Source organism: Carassius carassius, chromosome 47 (assembly GCF_963082965.1).
Source record: "Carassius carassius chromosome 47, fCarCar2.1, whole genome shotgun sequence".
NCBI lineage: Eukaryota > Metazoa > Chordata > Actinopteri > Cypriniformes > Cyprinidae > Carassius > Carassius carassius.
In genome coordinates, this window is record NC_081801.1 from 24215408 (window position 1) to 24236248 (window position 20841).

The 20841-nt window shown below is 37.0% G+C and overlaps 1 protein-coding gene across 1 annotated transcript; it reads left to right on the plus strand.

Moving 5' to 3' along the window:
* The first annotated feature begins 2624 nt into the window (after positions 1 to 2624).
* Positions 2625 to 19592, plus strand: LOC132130458 (transmembrane protein 164-like). Its single transcript, XM_059542171.1, has 6 exons — positions 2625 to 3583; positions 9080 to 9129; positions 13257 to 13323; positions 13451 to 13529; positions 15262 to 15362; positions 18434 to 19592. The coding sequence occupies exons 1-6, from the start codon at positions 3146 to 3148 to the stop codon at positions 18638 to 18640; spliced, it is 942 nt and encodes a 313-aa protein (XP_059398154.1). The 5' UTR covers positions 2625 to 3145; the 3' UTR covers positions 18641 to 19592.
* The last annotated feature ends 1249 nt before the right edge of the window (positions 19593 to 20841 follow it).

Here is a 20841-nt window from a genome sequence, read left to right on the forward strand (position 1 = left end):
ATATTGCAGGTGAAGTCATGAATAATTTTATTAGTTAGTGATTGGGCTATAATGGTCTCAGTTTTGTCCATGTTTAGTTTTAGGAAGTTAGAATTAAGCCATCTTTTTATTATATTTAAGCAAGTAGAAATTGAATCAGTTTGTGTGTATAGGGCAGGTTTAAGCCGGTAGACACCAAGATGACGGTCGTCTGTCGTGGCAATATCGGTCAGCTTTAGTTGCTGTTGTTTTTTTGGTATGTACTGCACCGTTGGCTCTAGTGAATAACAGTGGTAGTTGAAACCAGTAGTATATAGATAAGAACAGTCAGAGGCAGATTTAGTGATTTGGGAGCCCAAGGGAAATATATGACTGGGGGCCCATGTATTTACACACATTTACAAATTCAGCCTTGAGGTTCCTTTTTTTGTTGTGATGCTTGCTTCTGCATAATGATGCCCCACAGCTGTGTCCAGTGGTTCTACATTTTTCATGTACATGTTATAATGGCACCAAAAAATAGCAATTGATTTACAGTTCTCACAAAAACTGACAATTGATAAAATAATAAACCTCACAAATGAGCCTTTAAGCTTTTTTTTTTTTTTTTTTTTTTTTTTTTTTTTTAAGAAAGGAGTCAAGTATAAATATAAGAAAAGTCAGAAGCAAAAATTATAATATTAATTTAAAACAGGGTAATGTGGGTGGATTTTCACATTGGTCTGAACAAAACCTGCTGACAGGATTATTGAAAATGCACATTGATTCTCTGCCAGCAGGAAGTGCTTTTGGAAGTTTAGAAATATAATGGTTTCTCAGTTAACGACCGTAAACGAAGCAGCGCTGCGCTCATAAACACCATACTTTATCAGATAAAATGAAATTGCCATGGAAAGTTTTCTGAAGACAGTCGGTTCCCTACATTCATTCATATAAAAACTTGAATTAGTGAGCATGAGATAAATGTGAAAAATATAGCCAATACTGACAAGGGAAGTCCACTGATGAGTTACCAGCGTAAGCCTGTGTGCCTGCACTCACTCTCCAAAGGCTCATTTTAAACTTTAAAATACACTTATTTAAGTTATTTTCACATTAAATTTAAATGAAAATAAAAACAAAATTATAATGAAAAGGAAATTATACATTTACCTAAGGAATATATCGATCAAACAAGTAACTGTGTATGCGTCCTCTACTTGGGTTCTTATGAATAAGTAAGCAGCATTTAAAACAATAAATATATAATACGCTCAATATTTAATTACAGCTTCAGATACATGATATTTTCATTTGCTACAAGCAGGATACACGAGAAGTGTGTTCAACTCGGACTGTTGTCTTGGTGATAAACACCGTAAAAAGCAACCTGAATCCTGATTCAAATCTTGGATTTGGATTCATATGTTTATTCTATTCCTTGAAAAAAACACAATTTTATCAAAATAAATATATATAAAATAAAATTCATAAAGAAAGAAAAAAAAGACTAAATATTGGACTGAATTGTCGTTATTACAGTAACCACGAGAGGTCGCTTTTGAAACAATGTATCATGACTTAATTTGGAATCTTCTTTGTAAAACGCCCAAACACGTCTAACATGAAAGGAATGGGTTAAAGCTGCATTTCTCATACATTTAACAAAGTAAAGTCGTCTTTTATAAAAGTCGGCGTTTATGTAACTATGCAGCTTAAGGAACTATGTCTGATCTGTGTTTTAACTGATAGCATGATGCAATGTGTTAAATCACTCCCATCTTTAAATATGAATTGGTTTTAAGTGCTTGTAATCTGTTTGTGAGAAACTTTCTGTGCTGCCATTTCGGCCAGGACTCCATGGTAGAAGAGATTTATATCTCGATGGGATAATTCATGGTAAAATAAAGGATACATAAATAAATAATACCAGTTAAACCAGCTAAAAAAAAAAATGAGGGTGAGTGATTATTACAGTATTATTGATATTTTTTGGGATGAATGATGAAATAGAACTTTAAGAAGGATGAAAATAATTCCATCAAGTGTCTGGGTTTCAGTGCCTTTAGCTTCTTTAATGAACTATTTTGTTGATATGATTCATCAGGAAGTAAGGTTTTACGTGTCTAAATCTCTTTTCTGGACTGGGCAGTGGCCTGTTTTCTGGACTTATTATAACTGTGTTCTTTTGTGTGTGTGTGTGTGGGGGGGGGGGGGGTGTTTTGTGACATATCAGGACACAACTCTGTATAATGACATGGGTATGACACAGGTATTACAAGGAGAGGGTGACTTATACATAACCCATGTCCCCATTTTTCAAAACGCTTATAAATCATAGAGAATGAGGTTTTTTTTGAGAAAGTAAAAATGCATAAAGTTTCCTGTGAGGGTTAGGGTTAGGTGTAGGACCATAGAATATACAGTTTGTACAGTATAAAAACCATTACGCCTATGGGATGAACACACTTTTCACAAAAACAAACGTGTGTGTGTGTGTGTGTGGTAGGCCTATCGTTGAGAAGGGTGTTCCTGTATTGGTTATCACTTACGAAGCAGCTCCGCCGGCAGTGAGAGAGTTAACTAAGACATACCTGTGAACGCGCAGGCGGGGCCCACGAGCTCGAGCGGTCCTTTTCCTGAAAACGAGCGGACATATGAACAACACTCAGCAGGAAGTGACCGCGCATGCGCGTTGCCGTGTGGGTGGATTTGGGGTCCCGCGTGAACAGGGCGGCGTTTCTATGGTGAGGAGGTCTTTGATCCGCCACATGGACCAGGAAACACCGCGCCTTCCGATGAAACAGTTCTCTGATGATACATTGTAGCAGCCAGCTACATCTCTCCGGTCGCAGTCGCGTTTCGCGGTTGTGTTTGTGTATCTACGGCCTCTCGGCGCTGATCAAGGGTCTCTCTGTGAAGCTTTTATGTAATGATCCGCTCTGGCAAGGAATATTCTGGACTCTTGTCTTAGCTGAGAATCAGTTTCTAATAAAGGCGTCACGTTTGGAAACGCGGCCTTTATTAACGTTCATCTGTTAAAAACAACCTAGATCGCATCATATTGTCTGTAGATCTATCCCACAGGTGTCTTTCACGTTAAGGATGGGGATCTGATCAATCGGCAGAGGCTGTATACCTCTTCGATCATTTCATCATTCGTTCACCGAAGACAGATTTGACGTTAATGTTTCGCCAGGAGGTCGGTGTCCTGTCTTTTATTCCGTCTTGTTCGTACCTTTTTCAATACGAGCAGAGGAACATGTCTCGGTATAACCTCTACAGTCTGCTGGACTGGATGTATGGAGGGGTGGACCCCATGTTTGAGGGCAATGGAGGCCCTGAGTGCGCAGCCTTCCTCTCTCCACGACAGAGACTATTTGAGACTCTGATCATTGTGTTATTTTCTATCCTGGAAGTGGTGGTGGCTATCAAAAAGATTAATGTCCCTAAAGAGGTCAGAGATGTGGGGAAAGATGGCAGGAGGAGTAAAGAAGACACCTGGGGCAAGAACCTACTGCTTGTGGCTCTGTGCATGACTTTTGGAGTTGAGGTTGGGTTTAAGTTTGCCACAAAGACTGTCATCTACCTCCTCAATCCATGTCATGTGGTCACAATGGTGCAAGTAAGTATATTTATGATAAAATCATTAGGGATGCACGATCATGATTTTTCATGGCCGATTCCAATTTTTATTTATTTTTTATCTTTAAACAACAAACAAGAAAGTGTGTATAAAGAAGAAGTTTATTTGGTATTTAATAGGCCAAACTGGCTTTTGGCTATTGCAAACAATAACCGTAACCATCTGAAATTAACGGCAGTAACTGCACAGTTAGCAGACTACATTTAATACAAACATAGATGGCACAGACATCAGCATTTAGCTTTTGTTTTTGAATTGGGTTGCAACTAAAGAGAACTGGCCTTAAATTAAAAGATTAACAGTGACCATGTGAAATTAAAAGCAATAACTGCATAGTTTTACAATCCAAACAACACAATCAACACACATTCAGCATCAGCATTCAGTATTTTAGTTTTTAAATTTAAAACAAGGTCTTTACCAGTGAGACTAAATAAAAGTATGATATATAAATACATTCAAAAATGTTAAAATCAAATAATGTTGGTGCGAAATAAAACAAAGATGCAAAGTGTTTCATTCATCCAATTAAAAAAAAAAAATTAAGGTAATGATTCACATTTATATTTTTTTACTTGAGCCAATGAAAAATAAATAACTATTGTCTCAAGTTAAAAAATAGAAATGTGAATCATTACCCTAAAATTTTTTAATTGGATGAATGAAACACTTTTTTTTCAGTGTGCTACAGCAGGTGATTTTAAAATCAAATTCACTCAATATAATTTTAAGATAAAATAAAAATAATCATCCTATACAGAACTGACATTTACTTCTGGCTTTTTAAACGTGTATGCAAGTTCTACTTAACAAAAAAAAAAAAAACCTTTCCGTTTTGTCACAGTTTAGTCGGTTTCATTTCTCATCCAACACGCGAGAAGTTGAGCTGAACATCCCTTCACTGTCTCCGCTTGTCAAGTCTATCAAACATTTAAATATATAAAGTCAGTAATCTTAACAATAGTCAGTTAAAAACCTCATAATCATGAAAGGGTTACAATTAAGTTTTGCAACAACGCACCCAAATACAGTAACAGCAATAATGTGCATACGAGGATTTAAGTCTTGAAGATATAAAGTAAATAAATTAGGTGTCATCAGCGCAGAAACCATGATCCACTTACTATACATAATCCATTGCGATGTATTTGTTATTAAATGAACTTACGTTTCGCCAAACTGCCCTTCATCTAAGCCAGGGGTCACCAATCTCGGTCCTGGAGGGCCGCTGTCCTGCAGAGTTTAGCTCCAACCCCAATTAAACACACCTGAACCAGCTAATCAAGATCTCACTAGGCATACTGACTTTCAAACAGGTGTGTTGGAGCTGGTTGGAGCTAAACTCTGCAGGACAGCGGCCCTCCAGGACCGAGATTGGTGACCACTGATCTAAGCCCTCGGTTTACCCGCGCTCATAACATTAGCACAGAATCAGTTCAGAATCAATCACCAGAAGAATCAGTTCGGTTCAGACGCTCTGTGAGTCAGTCGGCTTCACGCTGAATCACGCATGCGCAGTATCATCAGCTCCTCGGTTTTCGAATCGGACGCGTCCGACAGAAACGATTCTCAGTTCAGTGTACTGGTGATCCGAAGACCGATGCAACCGGTTCTTGACTCGAGAACGAGAACTGCTCCAGCATTGGGCATGTTCGTTCGTCATCTGGCTCGGTGTTCATCTTCATCTCTCTCTTCACAGCAGTTCAGTCAGTGTACTGTTTGAGTAAATGAATTACTCCGGGATATTGGTTTGTTTGAACTCAGAGGGAGTGTCAGTCATTTGTGGATTAATGCTTATTGGATACGCGAACTGTTTCAAACGATTCAGTTCGATTTGGTGAACTGGTTCAACCGGTTCACTAAGAAGAACCGGTTAAATTGAACGATTCGTTCACATCACTAGTGCCTCAGACGTGTAGCTTTGCACTCCCAGTGCTGAACGGCTGCCCGTGTCCTGCGCACAGATTTCGAAATGCTTCCACACAAATGACATAGTGATTGATTACAATGTAGTCTGTGCACGCGGACGCACTTACGGAAAAATCGACCGAAAAAAGACCAAAAACTGGTTCCGATTTATGGGCGGTCAACCGGTGCATCCCTAAAAATCATAAAAAGTAGCCTGTTGGGCAGGTGTAGTTCTGTTTTTGTTGCAGATGATATGAGCTGGAGGTTCAAAATCCCATGAACAAAACATTCAACTTCAGATTGCTTAAGTGTGCAGTAGTAAATTGCTTTAGGTAAACTAGTAAATTAGAAATGAGTAGTAGTGAGGGTTTTTGAGGCTATGCATTTTGTTTCGTTTCCAAGCTTTGGATGTCATTGCATGCATCACTTATTTAAGAAATATATTCTTACATGGCGGCATAACACGGCATAACCCTCAAAACATAGGAAGGAAATGAGAGTATAAAAGAAAGATAAGTTCTTTTAAGTGTTTAAACTGATGTACATTTTTACTGGAATGAGGGGGGTGTTCTTAATCATTCATTTCCTCGCCCTCAAGTAGTTCCAAACCTGAATGAGTTGTCAAGCACAGAAGAAGAAACAGTATTTTGAAGAATGTTGGTCACCAAATAGTTGACTGTAGTTTGGGCACTATGGAATTTACTGTCAACTGTTCGGTTTCAAGCATTCTTCAAATAATCTGTGTACATTCATATGACATGCTTGTTAGGTTGATTTGATTACATTTTTTATATATATTTGTTGACAGAAGTTTATAGCATATTCTGCCAAAACAAAAGCTGGAGGATTTAGCATATTAACAGCTTAAGAGTTTGAATGTTGGAAAGTGAAGAATTTAAGAGGACCTTTCCACCAGCAGAAGAGTCTTTGCTCTTGTGTTTCATATGAATTAAATGTAACATCAGTTCAAATCGCGAACATGTGCCAGAGATGAATTTAATTTCAGGGGGTACAAGTAAATAATATTTCACTTCTAAGGGTTTCGGTTGACAAAAAAAAAAAAAAAAACGGTTCCTTGACCTAGATCAGTGATGGGCAAACTTGTTCCTTCCAGGCCACTTTCCTGCAGAGATTTGATCCAACCCAGCTGAACTCTGAAGGAAAGTGGCCTGAGTTTGCCCACCCCTGACCTAGATGAATAAATGCTGTTTAAGCGCAGTAATGACCTAGTTTTGTTACAGTTAACTTCACCAATACAGTAACACTATTAATAAACATGAACGGTAACATAAATCTTTGTTAAAATACCATTAATCATTAACAGACCTCTGTAATAATAATATTATATATAATAATAAAACCTTTGGAACATCTCTCTGTCTTGATATTCTCATACTTGTTTGCACGTTCATGGCCAGTGATAAGCCAGCGGTCTGTTACTGGCTACTGCCTTCATGTTTCAACCGGCTAAAACACTATTGTTACTTTAGAGCTGCTTTACAGCAGAACTTTGATTCAACAAAGTTTGCATCACTGATTCTATTGCTTCCCTAAACGCTGTTTTGAAACGATCTCTATTGCATAATGCACTTTAAAAATCAAGCTGAAGTAAAATAAGTAGCAGCATGAAATCACCAGTGTTGCTTTATTTCATATCACCTTCTAAATCAGGTGCGATATTTGATATATTGCCCAGCCTACTCAGGCATAAGCATTTCTTTATGTTTATTGTCCAGCTGTTCTAGGTGAGGCTTTCCCATATAATTAGCAACTAGATAAATCCTTGCTGCATTTGCGGAGTCCAGCTCCAGAATGCCCGTCTTTTGCCAGGCATCAAATATGCAAACTCAGCATGTGTTCTCAAGCACAGTACACCATAGTAACTCAATGGTTCTACTAATGTCAATAAACTTGTGTGCAAGTCATACAGTATTTGAACAAGGTCACAGGCTTATCATTTGGTAAATATTAGTCCATATTACATAATAGTGGGGAATTGTCAACAGGCTCAATTGAAACTCACACACAAACAATTAGCAAAACCAATAATAACCAAAATACACAGGGAGATGTGGGGAAATTAACATGCTTTTCAAATCCTTCAGTGCATACAGAATGTAACGAAACATTATACTGTAGCAATAACAAACATGTTTTTTAACATAAGAGCGTCCTTCCTGCTAACATATTGTTGCAATAATTCCTCCTCAGCGCAATCTAGATGTCAAGGCCATGATCACTTACCAAACATGAGATGATCATATGAAAACATGGATGATGTTTTAGAAGATTAGGAGTGAATAATGACTTCAGTCTGTTCATGAGAAAGTTATCAATAGCTCTCTATTCACTTTAGTTGGATGGAAAAGAGCATGCACATACATTTCTTTTGTGTGTGTGCCAGGAAAGATGGATTAAAAAAACAAAAACAACATGAGGGTGTGAAAATCATGACCATGATTTTTATTTTGTTATTATTTTCAATTCGTTTAACCAGCAGAAAGGACTTTTCATATTTTTAAAATTGTAATATTTCTTTAAAATTACTGGTGCAGTGACGTTTCTGATTTCTGAGGGAGATCGTTGCATAGACATCTTTTTTATTATTATTTTAGGGGTAGACTGAATTATTTTTTTTCCTACTCGCACTACATTTTTCGATTCATAGCAGATGTCTCTGGAGTTATGTGTTGGTACATTAGTGGTCAAATAAACCAGTTGAACAGTTAGCAGTTACTTTTTGTGCCATGCTCCCAGAATGCTCTTCATATCCTGGCTACCCTCCAAACAGATATTAAATTATGTCAATTTGTGATCTCATTAACCCTAGATTAGATATGGCTTGTGACCGCCCTTACTGAGAGAATAGACCACATGGAACATTCTGACTCAGATCAGAACCAAAAAATAGTTTTCTCATAAACAAATGTCTCAACAAATTTGACACATTGAAATGTATTTTAATATGTGCAATTTTTATGTAAAACACTTTATTGAGAAAGATCGCTCCGTTTTTAGAGCTGTAATTTTAAGTTTACTTGGATGGTATTGTTAAACTGGTGTTTTTGCATTAAATAAGAATATACATAGGTGTATACAGGTTATTTTTGCAATAATAAAACCGTTACAAAAGTTGTTTTAGGTAGTTCTCCATGCAACGCTGAGCTGGTGTGAAATGGTGTCACGTTATCTCCAGATCTCCACTTTTCATTAGCTGAATGTCTGTTTGTTTAACACTCAGCCACTGGAAATGTGATGAACTTGTTCTGATAAGATATGCACAGCATGGCCCTTGGCCAAAAGATTCAATTTATGCACCTTCAATATAGCTAAGGTACACAGTACACTCATTTACAGCAGCTCTAATGGCTTGCATGAGTACTCTTCTCTTTGCTGCAGTGATTGTTCAGTTTAGTTTCAACATTTATTTGGAATTGCTATCCTCTTGTTGATTTTGTACAATTTCTGGCATTTACTCATGCTCATGTAAAGTTGTTTGCATTACTAGCTAAGCTGCTTTGTACAAAGAGTCATTGTTATTGAGCTTTATCACTCTCTCTTTTGCAGATCTTCCTGCTTGCATGTCCCCCCTGTAAAACTGCCATGGTTATTTTTAGGTAAGTACTCCGTAACAGGTTGCACTGCAGAGCACTGTGCACTTTTTTATATATATATATTTGATAGTCTTTGTCTTCTCATGCAATTTAAGTCTAGTGAAAGTAATTGGTGTAGAGTTTGGCCTCTCCAGCATATGAGGAATGCAAACCTGTGCATATCACCAGACTCTTCCTAAAATAGCCTTTCAACATCTTTTTCTGTGAATGCTTAGGATTCTTATCAACTTTTATTATGTTGGGGTGACGCATTACAAGGAATATTTAATTTGACACTATGGCTGAGGGTACATTAACAACCTCAAAAGTGTAATGATTTTAGACTTTATAAATAATAATTTTAATAATAACAGCAGTTTAAGGTGTGCGTGTCAGATAATTCCTTCCTATATCATTGGCCACCAGCCAAGAATTTCACCTTGACATTAGAAGGTTGTTGAATAAATAAGTAACAAGTTTAACCTTATTCTGGATTCATGTTTTATTTGAAGGCAAAAGGCATCTGTTTGCTGTCCACAAAAGCCTGATCACATTGAAATGAAACATAATGACGCATAATAACAAGATGCATGAATCATTTTTGTTGACATTACTATCTGGGCAGTAGATAGACTGGAAGATCTAAGTGTTGCTTGTCATTGGAATTTTAACACAATCCTATCTACTTAGGACATGATGTAAAGCTATTTTAAAGCCATCAGTATACTGTAAAGTGATATGTAAATAAACGTGACTTGATAATTAATATTATACCACATGGTGAACAATGGCTATGATATATACTTTGGTAAAGCCTTTGCAGTTTGAACAGAGCAGTGTTAATGTCCCTGTTTTGACTTTTCAGTATAATGACATGGTGATGCTTTTAATGTCTTGGATGTGAGACATGCCGAATTGGTAAAGTCACCAGATGGCAATAAATTAATAAAAACAACCCCAGAGTTCTAGATTCATCATATTATAAAATGATTTCTATTCAAATGAATCAAATGAGCTTGAATCCTTTCCTTTTTTTACATTTTGATGTTTTTACATTTCTTTTGCGACTGAAGAAAGAAAACACATGAACATTTTGGATGACATGGGCACGAGTAAATTATCAGAACATTTTTGATTCTGGAAGTGAACTAATCAGTAAACGTGTGTATTACCATGTAAACTAGTGGCCATGACATGACAAATGAGTGCTAATGAGGTTAGCTTTGAGTAGCACAGTAATGCCTGTTTTAGACCAGCATATTAGATCTAACTTGAATTCAACACCAGAGATGCTCTTCATGTTCCTAATGTGTTTCAGAAAAAAGTTTGAACTAAAATCCAACTGGAAATGTAAAAAGTGAACGTAACTGAAAATAATATTATTGCTTTAAAATGTAGTAATATTACTAAACTCTGATTGGCTGTTCAGTTCAGCAAATGAGTCGGTGCGTGAGAATTCAAGCAAAAGTGATGGAACGGAGCACGTAAATCAAGACTGCACAGACAGAAGGCTGTTCTAATGTTCCCTAATCTTACCCAAGCATTTCAATACACCGGTATTTCATAACAACATAAGTCGCTTAACATGAAGAAAGTTATCAACATAACTGATATTCAAAATTGTAAGCAAGCGATGCTTTGTTTGTCTATCTGCGTATATCTCATATATCCTTATTTCGGTTTCTCCTTTTGAATGATGAATAAAGACTATTGATAGCTGCTGATACAGACACGCAGGCATATAACGCACATGCTAGTTTGCATTGGGCTGTAGTTTGTGCGGTGCATTCAAGCAGACATGAGGTGACAACACTGTCTGCTATCATCCCCTCGAGTTCTATGACGTTAACTTGGTGTGCCCTGCAGAGTTTAACTTCAACCTTAAACACACCTGATCCAGCTAATCAAGTCCTTCAGGCTTATTTGAATAAGACGTGGTATGTGTGATGGAGCAAGGTTGGAACAGGAGATTGTATTCTGTAGGCATTCAGTGGGTAGTCCTCATATATACAGACTCCGAGGTGACAACTTAACCACACGTTTGTATTCCCACAGTTCCCCCATGAGAGTTCCAGTAGCTCTCATATAATGCAAATTTAAGCCAATAGTCCATTCGCCTTTGTTGGTGTTTTTGTAACATACCCATCTTACAGTTTTGTAACTTTAAATAGTTACATATCTAACTTTTTCAGTTGGTACACACGTGGCATTATGTAGAATACATGTACAGATTTATAAATCGTTAGCTGAACTGTAAACTGAAATTGTAGAAATTAGTATTAGTAGAAATAGGCTATTAGTTTAAGACTAATCTGCAACCCTGTTTACAATACATATAGCCAACTCTATTGCAGGAGCATTGTTGTTTTGTCTAATGCTATGAGAAGACACCCTTCATTCCTCTACATACTGTACGGTGATACCTGTCATGCTCTGTACAAAGAAAAACGAACCTATACTGTGTATGAACAAAACTTAGTTGATAAAAACTGTTCCTGTTTAAATAGTCCAACAAACAAAACAGCCTAATGTTGTGTAATGAAGAGTTTATCAATGCATCAAATTTACATCATGGACACGCACTGACAGGAGACAATACCATTTCTTTTTATTTTATACATCTGAAGGGTTGTAAAGTATTAGCACTGTGAACCAAACAACATGAAGTTATGAATCTTAACAGCATTTAGAAGCCAAGACCAATCAGAATGAATGTCTGCTTACATACGCAGTTGCATTTTAAAGTAGCATCCTAATTGTAATGGAATCTGATAAATTATCCAATGCTTTACATAGGTGCAGCAGCGAGTGTCATACAAGTGGCCCTCCTCAGTACCTGTTATCAGGCCCGGAGTGGCAAAGTGGTTTTGTGCCAAATTGCATCTTCTTGCCAAATGAATACGCCGCTCATTGAAGCCTCTACGTGATTTTCTAATCCTAAACGTAACCATACTTGGGATGAGGAGAGCATAATCTGGCAGGTAGTCCTGTTTCAGCATTTTCAGTGGTGACTATTATAAGCACCTCTGATTGGCCATTGCATTCATAAGCTCAACACAAATGTGAGTGATAAGTTATAATGCTCAACGGTACAAAAACAATCCATAAAAAGCAATCGGATGCAATGCACAGATCTTAGTGTCATTTTGCGAACTGACACTTTTCATTCATTTTTACATGATTCATTTCATTTTAATCGACATTCGTAATATATTCACTTTAATTGTGCAGGGGCACTCCACCCCAAAATGAAAATGTTGTTATTAGTTGCTTACCCCTGTATTTTTCAGCTGTGCCCATTCATTGTACGCGAATAAAACGAAAATAACTTAATTTAACAATTCTTCTCTGTCTCTCCACACATCACCGTAGCACCATTTTGTGCACCCTTGTGTGACACAGAAGAGCGTATGCTGCCTGTGCCTGCGTTCAGCTCATATTCTCCAAAATGGCGCTACGGTGATGAGACAAATTGTTGAAATAAAGTGATTCTGTTTGTTTTCTTTGAGTACCAAAAGTATTTTCGTAATTTCATAACGTTACTGTTGAACCACTGATGGCAGATGGATTATTCTAATGATATCTTTCATACTTTTCTGGACATTGACGGTGTATTTTACTTGGCAGTCTATGGGACAGTCACAAGCCTCCCGGTTTTCATCCAAAATATCTTAAATTGTGTTCCGAAGATGAACTAAGCTTTCACAGGTTTGGAACAACATGTATGATTAATGTGATTAATGTGACATTAGTGATTAATGACAAAATTTTCATTTTTTGGGTGGAATATCCCTTTAATTTCTGACCCTGCTCTGCTCACAATCAGTCCCTCCTTCCAAATAATGAAAAAAAGTTGTCAAGATCAAGATTTATATGGTGCAATATTTCATAAAAGAGCATAATCCATACTGCTGTCTTATAGTCATTATAATTTATTGGCTTTTTTTGTATGTGTATGTGATTTGTATGTGATGTTTTGACCTATAATAACTTCAGGTTTTGAATGATATTTCTGATATCTGTCAGTTTGATGGCATTTCTTTGTCAGATTAATAGAATGTCACTGCTTTCTGTTGTTCAGTTGATATTTAGATCCTGAGGTGTTTTAGATGTACTGTTGCTGTGAGCTTTCTGTGTTTTCTGTGTTAAAGACTTCAGGTCCATATGCTGAATGGAGCCCTTCTAGCGCTTCTCTTCCCAGTAGTCAACACTCGACTGGTAACTATATAACTATTCCAACAACTATTAAGTTAAGCGCTCTGTTCAAATCATGCTAACTCCAAATAAGGCTAGAACATGTATGTTTTGTCTTCTAAACATGCTTTTTTTTCTTCTTCCATCAAAGCTTCCATTTGAGAAGGAAATCTATTATATTCAGCACTCCATGCTGTATCTTGTGCCAGTCTACCTTTTCAGAAAAGGAGGTGAGTTTCTGAAGTTTGGTCAAACTGTCGTAGTGCATCATCATATCTGCCGATATCCATGTGCACCACGATGACATTTTAGCTTTCGAAATGACAACTATGTTGACGTCAGAAAGACACTTCACGTGCCCAGAGTTCAGTATATGCCAGAAGAGCAGTGATGCTCAGAGAGAAATGAGCAGTGTTGGGAAAGTTACTGTTGTACCAATTACTAATCACTACATTAAAATTGCAGTTTGATTACATTACTACTTACTACATTTAAAAAGTAATTAATTACTAATTACTTTACTCTTGTGTTTATTTTACTTTTTAAGCTATTAAACCTAAAAAAAATACACTACAAAGTGAAACTTTCAGTAATTTAATATTTAACAGCAACTTGAACGATCACTTGTTTTCCTGACAACAGCCATTTTTGATCGTACAGATTACGGAGAAATAAATAATTTAAAACTGTAAAAGGTCTACTTTTATTTGTATGCGCTTGCAATATCAACAAAACATTGTGCTTTTGTAAAATAAAGAAACAGCAGAAAACTTCACACACAGACAGGAGGAACATATCCATAGAAAGCTGATAAAGTAATACTTATGAAACCAACGAGAGGTCCAGGCTTTCATGTCTGAGCGCATTATCTGTAATGGGCATATGCACATCAATATTGCATAGAAATGTATTTCTGCTTTACAGTTAATAATAAGATTAAAATATGGACTGGCTGTCTGAATGTGTGTGTGTGTGTGTGCCGTCTAAAGCTAAATTAACATGACATGGGGAAACTGAACATGCATAACACAGCGATAGACATTTTGTGTACTTCATATCAGAAAATGTTTCTAGCTTCATAGATGTATATATTTATATTCATATAATTTATATCATAGATAAATATATTTAATATATAAAAATAACATGAATAAATATATATATATATATATATGTGTGTGTGTGTGTAATTATATATACAGAATAAATGTACACAGCGCATATATTAACATATGGATGCAATTACTTGCGATTAATCGTGTCACAGCACTATTTAATATATTAGGCTGTATAAATGTAGAAATTTGCGAATTTAGTTGTAATAGCATTTTTTATAGTAAAATCATGAAAATAATAATTTTTGCTAAATATAAAAGGCTATCATTAACAAAAACATAAACTTTTGTTGAATAGAAGAATTTCGTCTCGAAAAAATTCAGGCCTATAGAAGATACAGGATATCATAATAGCAACAGATTAAGTTCAGATTAAATGATTTGCCTCAATCATCAACAGGTTATGATGAATAATGTATACTTTTAGGATGCATATGTAATTAATGGGAATAATATATAATAATTCCGATTCACAGTTGTGTCAGACATTTATAGCATAACTTTAACTTTTCACAACAACATAAAGTAGTATTTGTTTAATGGTAACATATTTTGTTACCATTTTATCCCATCTTACCCTACAATTCTCAAGATTAGTGGTTATATTTTTGAAATGCTATTGCAATGTTTATCCAGGTGCGTGGTCTTGCCCCCATTGTTAGTGCTTCCCTGTAATCACAATTTTGTTTGTTTGAAGGAGGAGGTGAAATTCTGTGTGGTAACAGATGTAGCTTAACCTCTACTGAACCCAGAATATTCCTTTAAAACAAATGATCAAGCATCCAGATATATACTGTTCTGACTTGAAGAGATTCTTAAAGACTGTGCCATTTGTCTCATTTGTCAGGTGTGTATAAGCCAGAGCCGCTCCGAGACATGTGGTGGGCGCTTCTCTCCTCGGGCGTCCTCTTCCTCTACCACTTTGTCTTCCTCCAGGGCCTCGGAATGGTATGACAATCAAACACTACTGCTGAATAATTCAGAACACTACCATACTGCTCTTTGTATTTCTTCCATAGAAATATGGAAGAAATAGTAAGAGTTGGTAGCTTATGACTATGTTAGAAATTGAATGCTTGATTACTACTTCCTGATAGCTGCATAGTATACACTGCATGCTTCCCACTGTATGTAAGTGAAAGAGTACACATTATTCTACAACATTCCACTGCTTTGTCACATGACCTCATTGCATTGTGTTGAAGAAAGTGGTACAGTAAAAGTAGTATGTTCTATGGCGTTTTTCTAGAATTTCAGTTTTCATTAAAGTTTACATTTCGCTGTTGACTTTTTTTTTTCCCTAAGAATTGCGAAGTATAAACTTGCACTTGAGAAAAAAGGCAAGTCTTCTGGGGTTTCTGTTCTGATCACACAGAAGGGCTACTGTAGCTCAGATTGCTGAAAACCTTCATGCCTGCCATGATGGAAAGATGTCAGAACACAGTGCTTTAGAGTTTGCTGCATATCCACAGACCGTCAGAGAGCCCACGATGGGCCCTGTCCATCACCGAAAACACCTTTAATGGGAAAGTGAGCAAGTGGACCATGAGGTAATGGAAGAAGCCTAGTCTGATGAATCCCATTTTCTTAAGACTGGCTGACCGAGGCAGAGATATACTCTGCATAGAAGCCTTGGGCATGGCATTGGCCTCTTTCAGCAGTATAATGCACCTGCCACAATGCAAAAAAAAGTTCAGGATTGGTTTGAGTTCATGGTGTTGCCTTGAGCATCTGTGGGATGCGCTGGACCAACAAATCCATGGAGGCCCCACCTTGCAAATTGCAGGACTTAAAGGATCTGCTGCTAACGCCTTGGTGCCAGAGACCACAGGACGCTTTCAGATGTCTTGTGCGGTTTATGTCTTGATGCATCAGAGCTGTTTTGATTTTATGTTGTGGCTTGTCAGTGCCGAGCTATATAATCACTTGGAGGATATGACTCTTTTTAAGATGATCAAACCAGCATGTACGAGTGGGGCGGGGCCGAGAGACGTGGGATCCCCTCGCCCCTCACGGACGACTGACGTGCTGTTTTGTGTTTATTTTGTCATTAAAGTCTTTATTTGATTGTCCGCCGGTTCCCGCCTCCTTCTTCCCGATGATTATTAAGGTTTTATCTGAAGTATTGCACGTACACATACAGTCTTGTGCACTCCCATTTAAATAAAATCAGAGTAACATGACACCATTTGAACTACAACCCGAATTCCGGAAAAGTTGGGACGTTTTTTACATTTTAATAAAATGAAAACTAAAGGAATTTCAAATCACATGAGCCAATATTTTATTCACAATAGAACATAGATAACGTAGCAAATGTTTAAACTGAGAAATTTTACACTTTTATCCACTTAATTAGCTCATTTAAAATTTAATGCCTGCTACAGGTCTCAAAAAAGTTGGCACGGGGGCAACAAATGGCTAAAAAAGCAAGCAGTTTTGAAAAGATTCAGCTGGGAGAACATCTAGTGATTAATTAAGTTAATTGATATCAGGTCTGTAACATGATTAGCTATAAAAGCTTTGTCTTAGAGAAGCAGAGTCTCTCAGAAGTAAAGATGGGCAGAGGCTCTCCAATCTGTGAAAGACTGCGTAAAAAAAATGTGGAAAACTTTAAAAACAGTGTTCCTCAACGTCAAATTGCAAAGGCTTTGCAAATCTCATCATCTACAGTGCATAACATCATCAAAAGATTCTGAGAAACTGGAGAAATCTCTGTGCGTAAGGGACAAGGCCGGAGACCTTTATTGGATGCCCGTGGTCTTCGGGCTCTCAGACGACACTGCATCACTCATCGGCATGATTGTGTCAATGACATTACTAAATGGGCCCAGGAATACTTTCAGAAACCACTGTCGGTAAACACAATCCGCCGTGCCATCAGCAGATGCCAACTAAAGCTCTATCATGCAAAAAGGAAGCCATATGTGAACATGGTCCAGAAGCGCCGTCGTGTCCTGTGGGCCAAGGCTCATTTAAAATGGACTATTTCAAAGTGGAATAGTGTTTTATGGTCAGACGAGTCCAAATTTGACATTCTTGTTGGAAATCACGGACGCCATGTCCTCCGGGCTAAAGAGGAGGGAGACCTTCCAGCATGTTATCAGCGTTCAGTTCAAAAGCCAGTATCTCTGATGGTATGGGGGTGCATAAGTGCATACGGTATGGGCAGCTTGCATGTTTTGGAAGGCTCTGTGAATGCTGAAAGGTATATAAAGGTTTTAGAGCAACATATGCTTCCCTCCAAACAACGTCTATTTCAGGGAAGGCCTTGTTTATTTCAGCAGGACAATGCAAAACCACATACTGCAGCTATAACAACAGCATGGCTTCGTCGTAGAAGAGTCCGGGTGCTAACCTGGCCTGCCTGCAGTCCAGATCTTTCACCTATAGAGAACATTTGGCGCATCATTAAACGAAAAATACGTCAAAGATGACCACGAACTCTTCAGCAGCTGGAAATCTATATAAGGCAAGAATGGGACCAAATTCCAACAGCAAAACTCCAGCAACTCATAGCCTCAATGCCCAGACGTCTTCAAACTGTTTTGAAAAGAAAAGGAGATGCTACACCATGGTAAACATGCCCCGTCCCAACTATTTTGAGACCTGTAGCAGAAATCAAAATTGAAATGAGCTCATTTTGTGCATAAAATTGTAAACTTTCTCAGTTTAAACATTTGCTATGTTATCTATGTTCTATTGTGAATAAAATATTGGCTCATGTGATTTGAAAGTCTTTTAGTTTTCATTTTATTAAAATTTAAAAAACGTCCCAACTTTTCCGGAATTCGGGTTGTATCTGTCATCTGCCATTGGTGCGGGCTTATTTTTATAGTTATTATTTAACGTTTGTATACATAAATATGACAATATGCTAGTAATATGCTAATAAGCAACTAGTTATTAATGAGAATTGGTCCGCGAAGTGTTACGATTCTATGTTTCGCATATGCATGTTTTGCTTTAGTTATTGTGGCCGTATGCTAACTCAGTCTTGTATTTTTGCTTCCCACCAGTTGACAGAAGTGAATCTGAATAACATGCTGTGCCCTGCGGTCTCTGACCCCTTCTATGGACCATGGTACCGAGTATGGGCGACCGGCCACCAGACTGCCCTGACGTTACTGCACGGCAAGGCTCTGACCATCCTCTCGCAGCACACCGCTCCCATGTGCCGCTATTTATTGGATATAGCACATCAACGCAACAAGAAGTTGGACTAGTCTTTTTAACCTGAACTGGGACTTGTCCAGCTTCCTAGAAAAACATTAGTACATTTTTTTTCTATTTGTTTGGTTCAGACGTGGTCATTATATCTAAAGACTGTTTTAACTCCAAGCAACTCCAAGGACTCAAGCAACATAAACCTTGCCTTGTTTTTTATTTTTATTTTAAAGTTTACCAAAATGAAGAATCTTTGACCTCAGAACAGATGTAACTTTTATTCTCAAGTTGCCTTCTTTAGTTACATTGGTTAGTCAACATTGGGCCAACCCAGTTCCTTTTACTCATCTGGTGCGCAGTTATAAACGCTGAATTTCCTCACGCCTTGCATGCTGTTGAGGCAGTTGTAATAGATGGTCTCAAAATGACATTGTTAATATTGTAGACCTGTTGTGGAAAGCATACATGTAGTGGTCCTGTACGTCTATTTCCAGGCCCCCAGCAGTCTCTTTCTTTGAAACTGGTATATAAATAGTTGCGACTAAATTTTAAGATGACGCTATAAGCTGTAGTCACATCCACTAAACATTTTCTGTTGGCTTAAAGTGATTCCACCTGCTGTTTGATCAAGTTCACATGCTCTACTGATCATATTATCCATGGGAAATGGTAGTGTTTTTGTATGTTCACACAAAAAAAGTTCAATATGTAGTCAAATGAAGGAAAAATAAGTTCCATTACCAACCACACTTGGGGCTCACTTGTCTAGTCCCAAAACTGCTCTGATCATCACGTGTTTTCCCAGTTGTTTGCATGTCAGAAACTAAGATTTGCTGAACAGTTTGCGGCTGTTGCAGTCATGCAAGAAATGTCATTTGAGCAGTCTAGTGAATTATGGGATCACTCTCATTTCAAATGTATGTAGCTTAACTGAAAGGGAATCCTGTCTGTCTTGGTGTCATTTTTGTACATATGTTTTTATCTACATTAAAGGTCGTCTCAAACATGTCATTGATGAAGTCTTGGTTTCACAAGGTGTCAAAAAAATACAAATAAATACAAAGACACCTAATGCCTTATCCTTTCAGAATAAATTTTTTATTGGATAAATGATTTAAAAGGTAATAACAATAATGTTTTAAAACTACATTATCATTGCCACAGCCATAGCTCACATACCCACATATAACCCATATAACCCATCTACCGCCCCCCCCCCCCCAACACTTTTTTTAGGGTGTAGTTTTTTGTAATTTTTTTTTCTTTTTTTTTGTAGCCATACTACCATATTCATAATAAATGCCCATTTCAGGTCTCATCACACTAACAGCAATTCAGTGGGGTTAAATGATCTAGTTCTACAGGGGAGTTATATATATTTTTTTTTCCTTTTTTTTTTTTTTTTTTTTGCCAAGTCGTTACTTTATTTCAAGTTCTGAAAGGAAGAAAGAATCCAAAATCAAAATAGAAACAAAAAGTGGTGGGCATATGGGGCTACACCAGGCAACCCCAGCCCGCAATGACACTGCAAGCTGTCAGTCATCGAAGGGCATGTTCAAAACTCATCTTCTCAAAGCTCCAGAACATAGAAAACCACTAAAATAATTTAGAAACTAGGTCCAAAATATTATTTTTTTTTTTTTAAGAATTAACTTGATATATAAAAACAGTCATTGTGTTTACTTTTTTTCTTTTTCTTTTTTACAAAAGTTTTCAAACAAATTTATTGTAGTTCTTTATTATTATTTTATTTTTTTTAATCATCATCATTATTATTATTAGTTATACGTTTCCCCCCATATCTATCAGTGCGATTGTATGCCAATGCAGCTACTGGGTCCAGAGTAAAGAAAAGAGGCTTTTTATTTTTTCCTTAAATTGCATTTAAAAATAAGGATTAACTCATCTTTTGTATAAAGTATAACTGCTGGTCTTAGGAAAAAATAAATAAAACCTTAAGAAACCCATAAATCTAAGAGGCACGCTATGGGGTTTTCTTTGTTTACAAAAATATATAATAATGACAACAATGATGAAAACAAAAAAAAAATAAAAAGTGCAACCTAGTATTACGGTCATTGACATCTGACATTGACATTGTCTCAAAGACAGCTACAATGAAAATTCATTGAACTTAGGTAGCTAAAATCCTAAAACAACATTAGAAATTGTACAAAAGAAGAAAAAAAATATACACAGAAAACAGAAGACATTTCTCTTGCAGGCAAGGTTTTTGGAAGGACAGGAAGGCAGGTCTGTA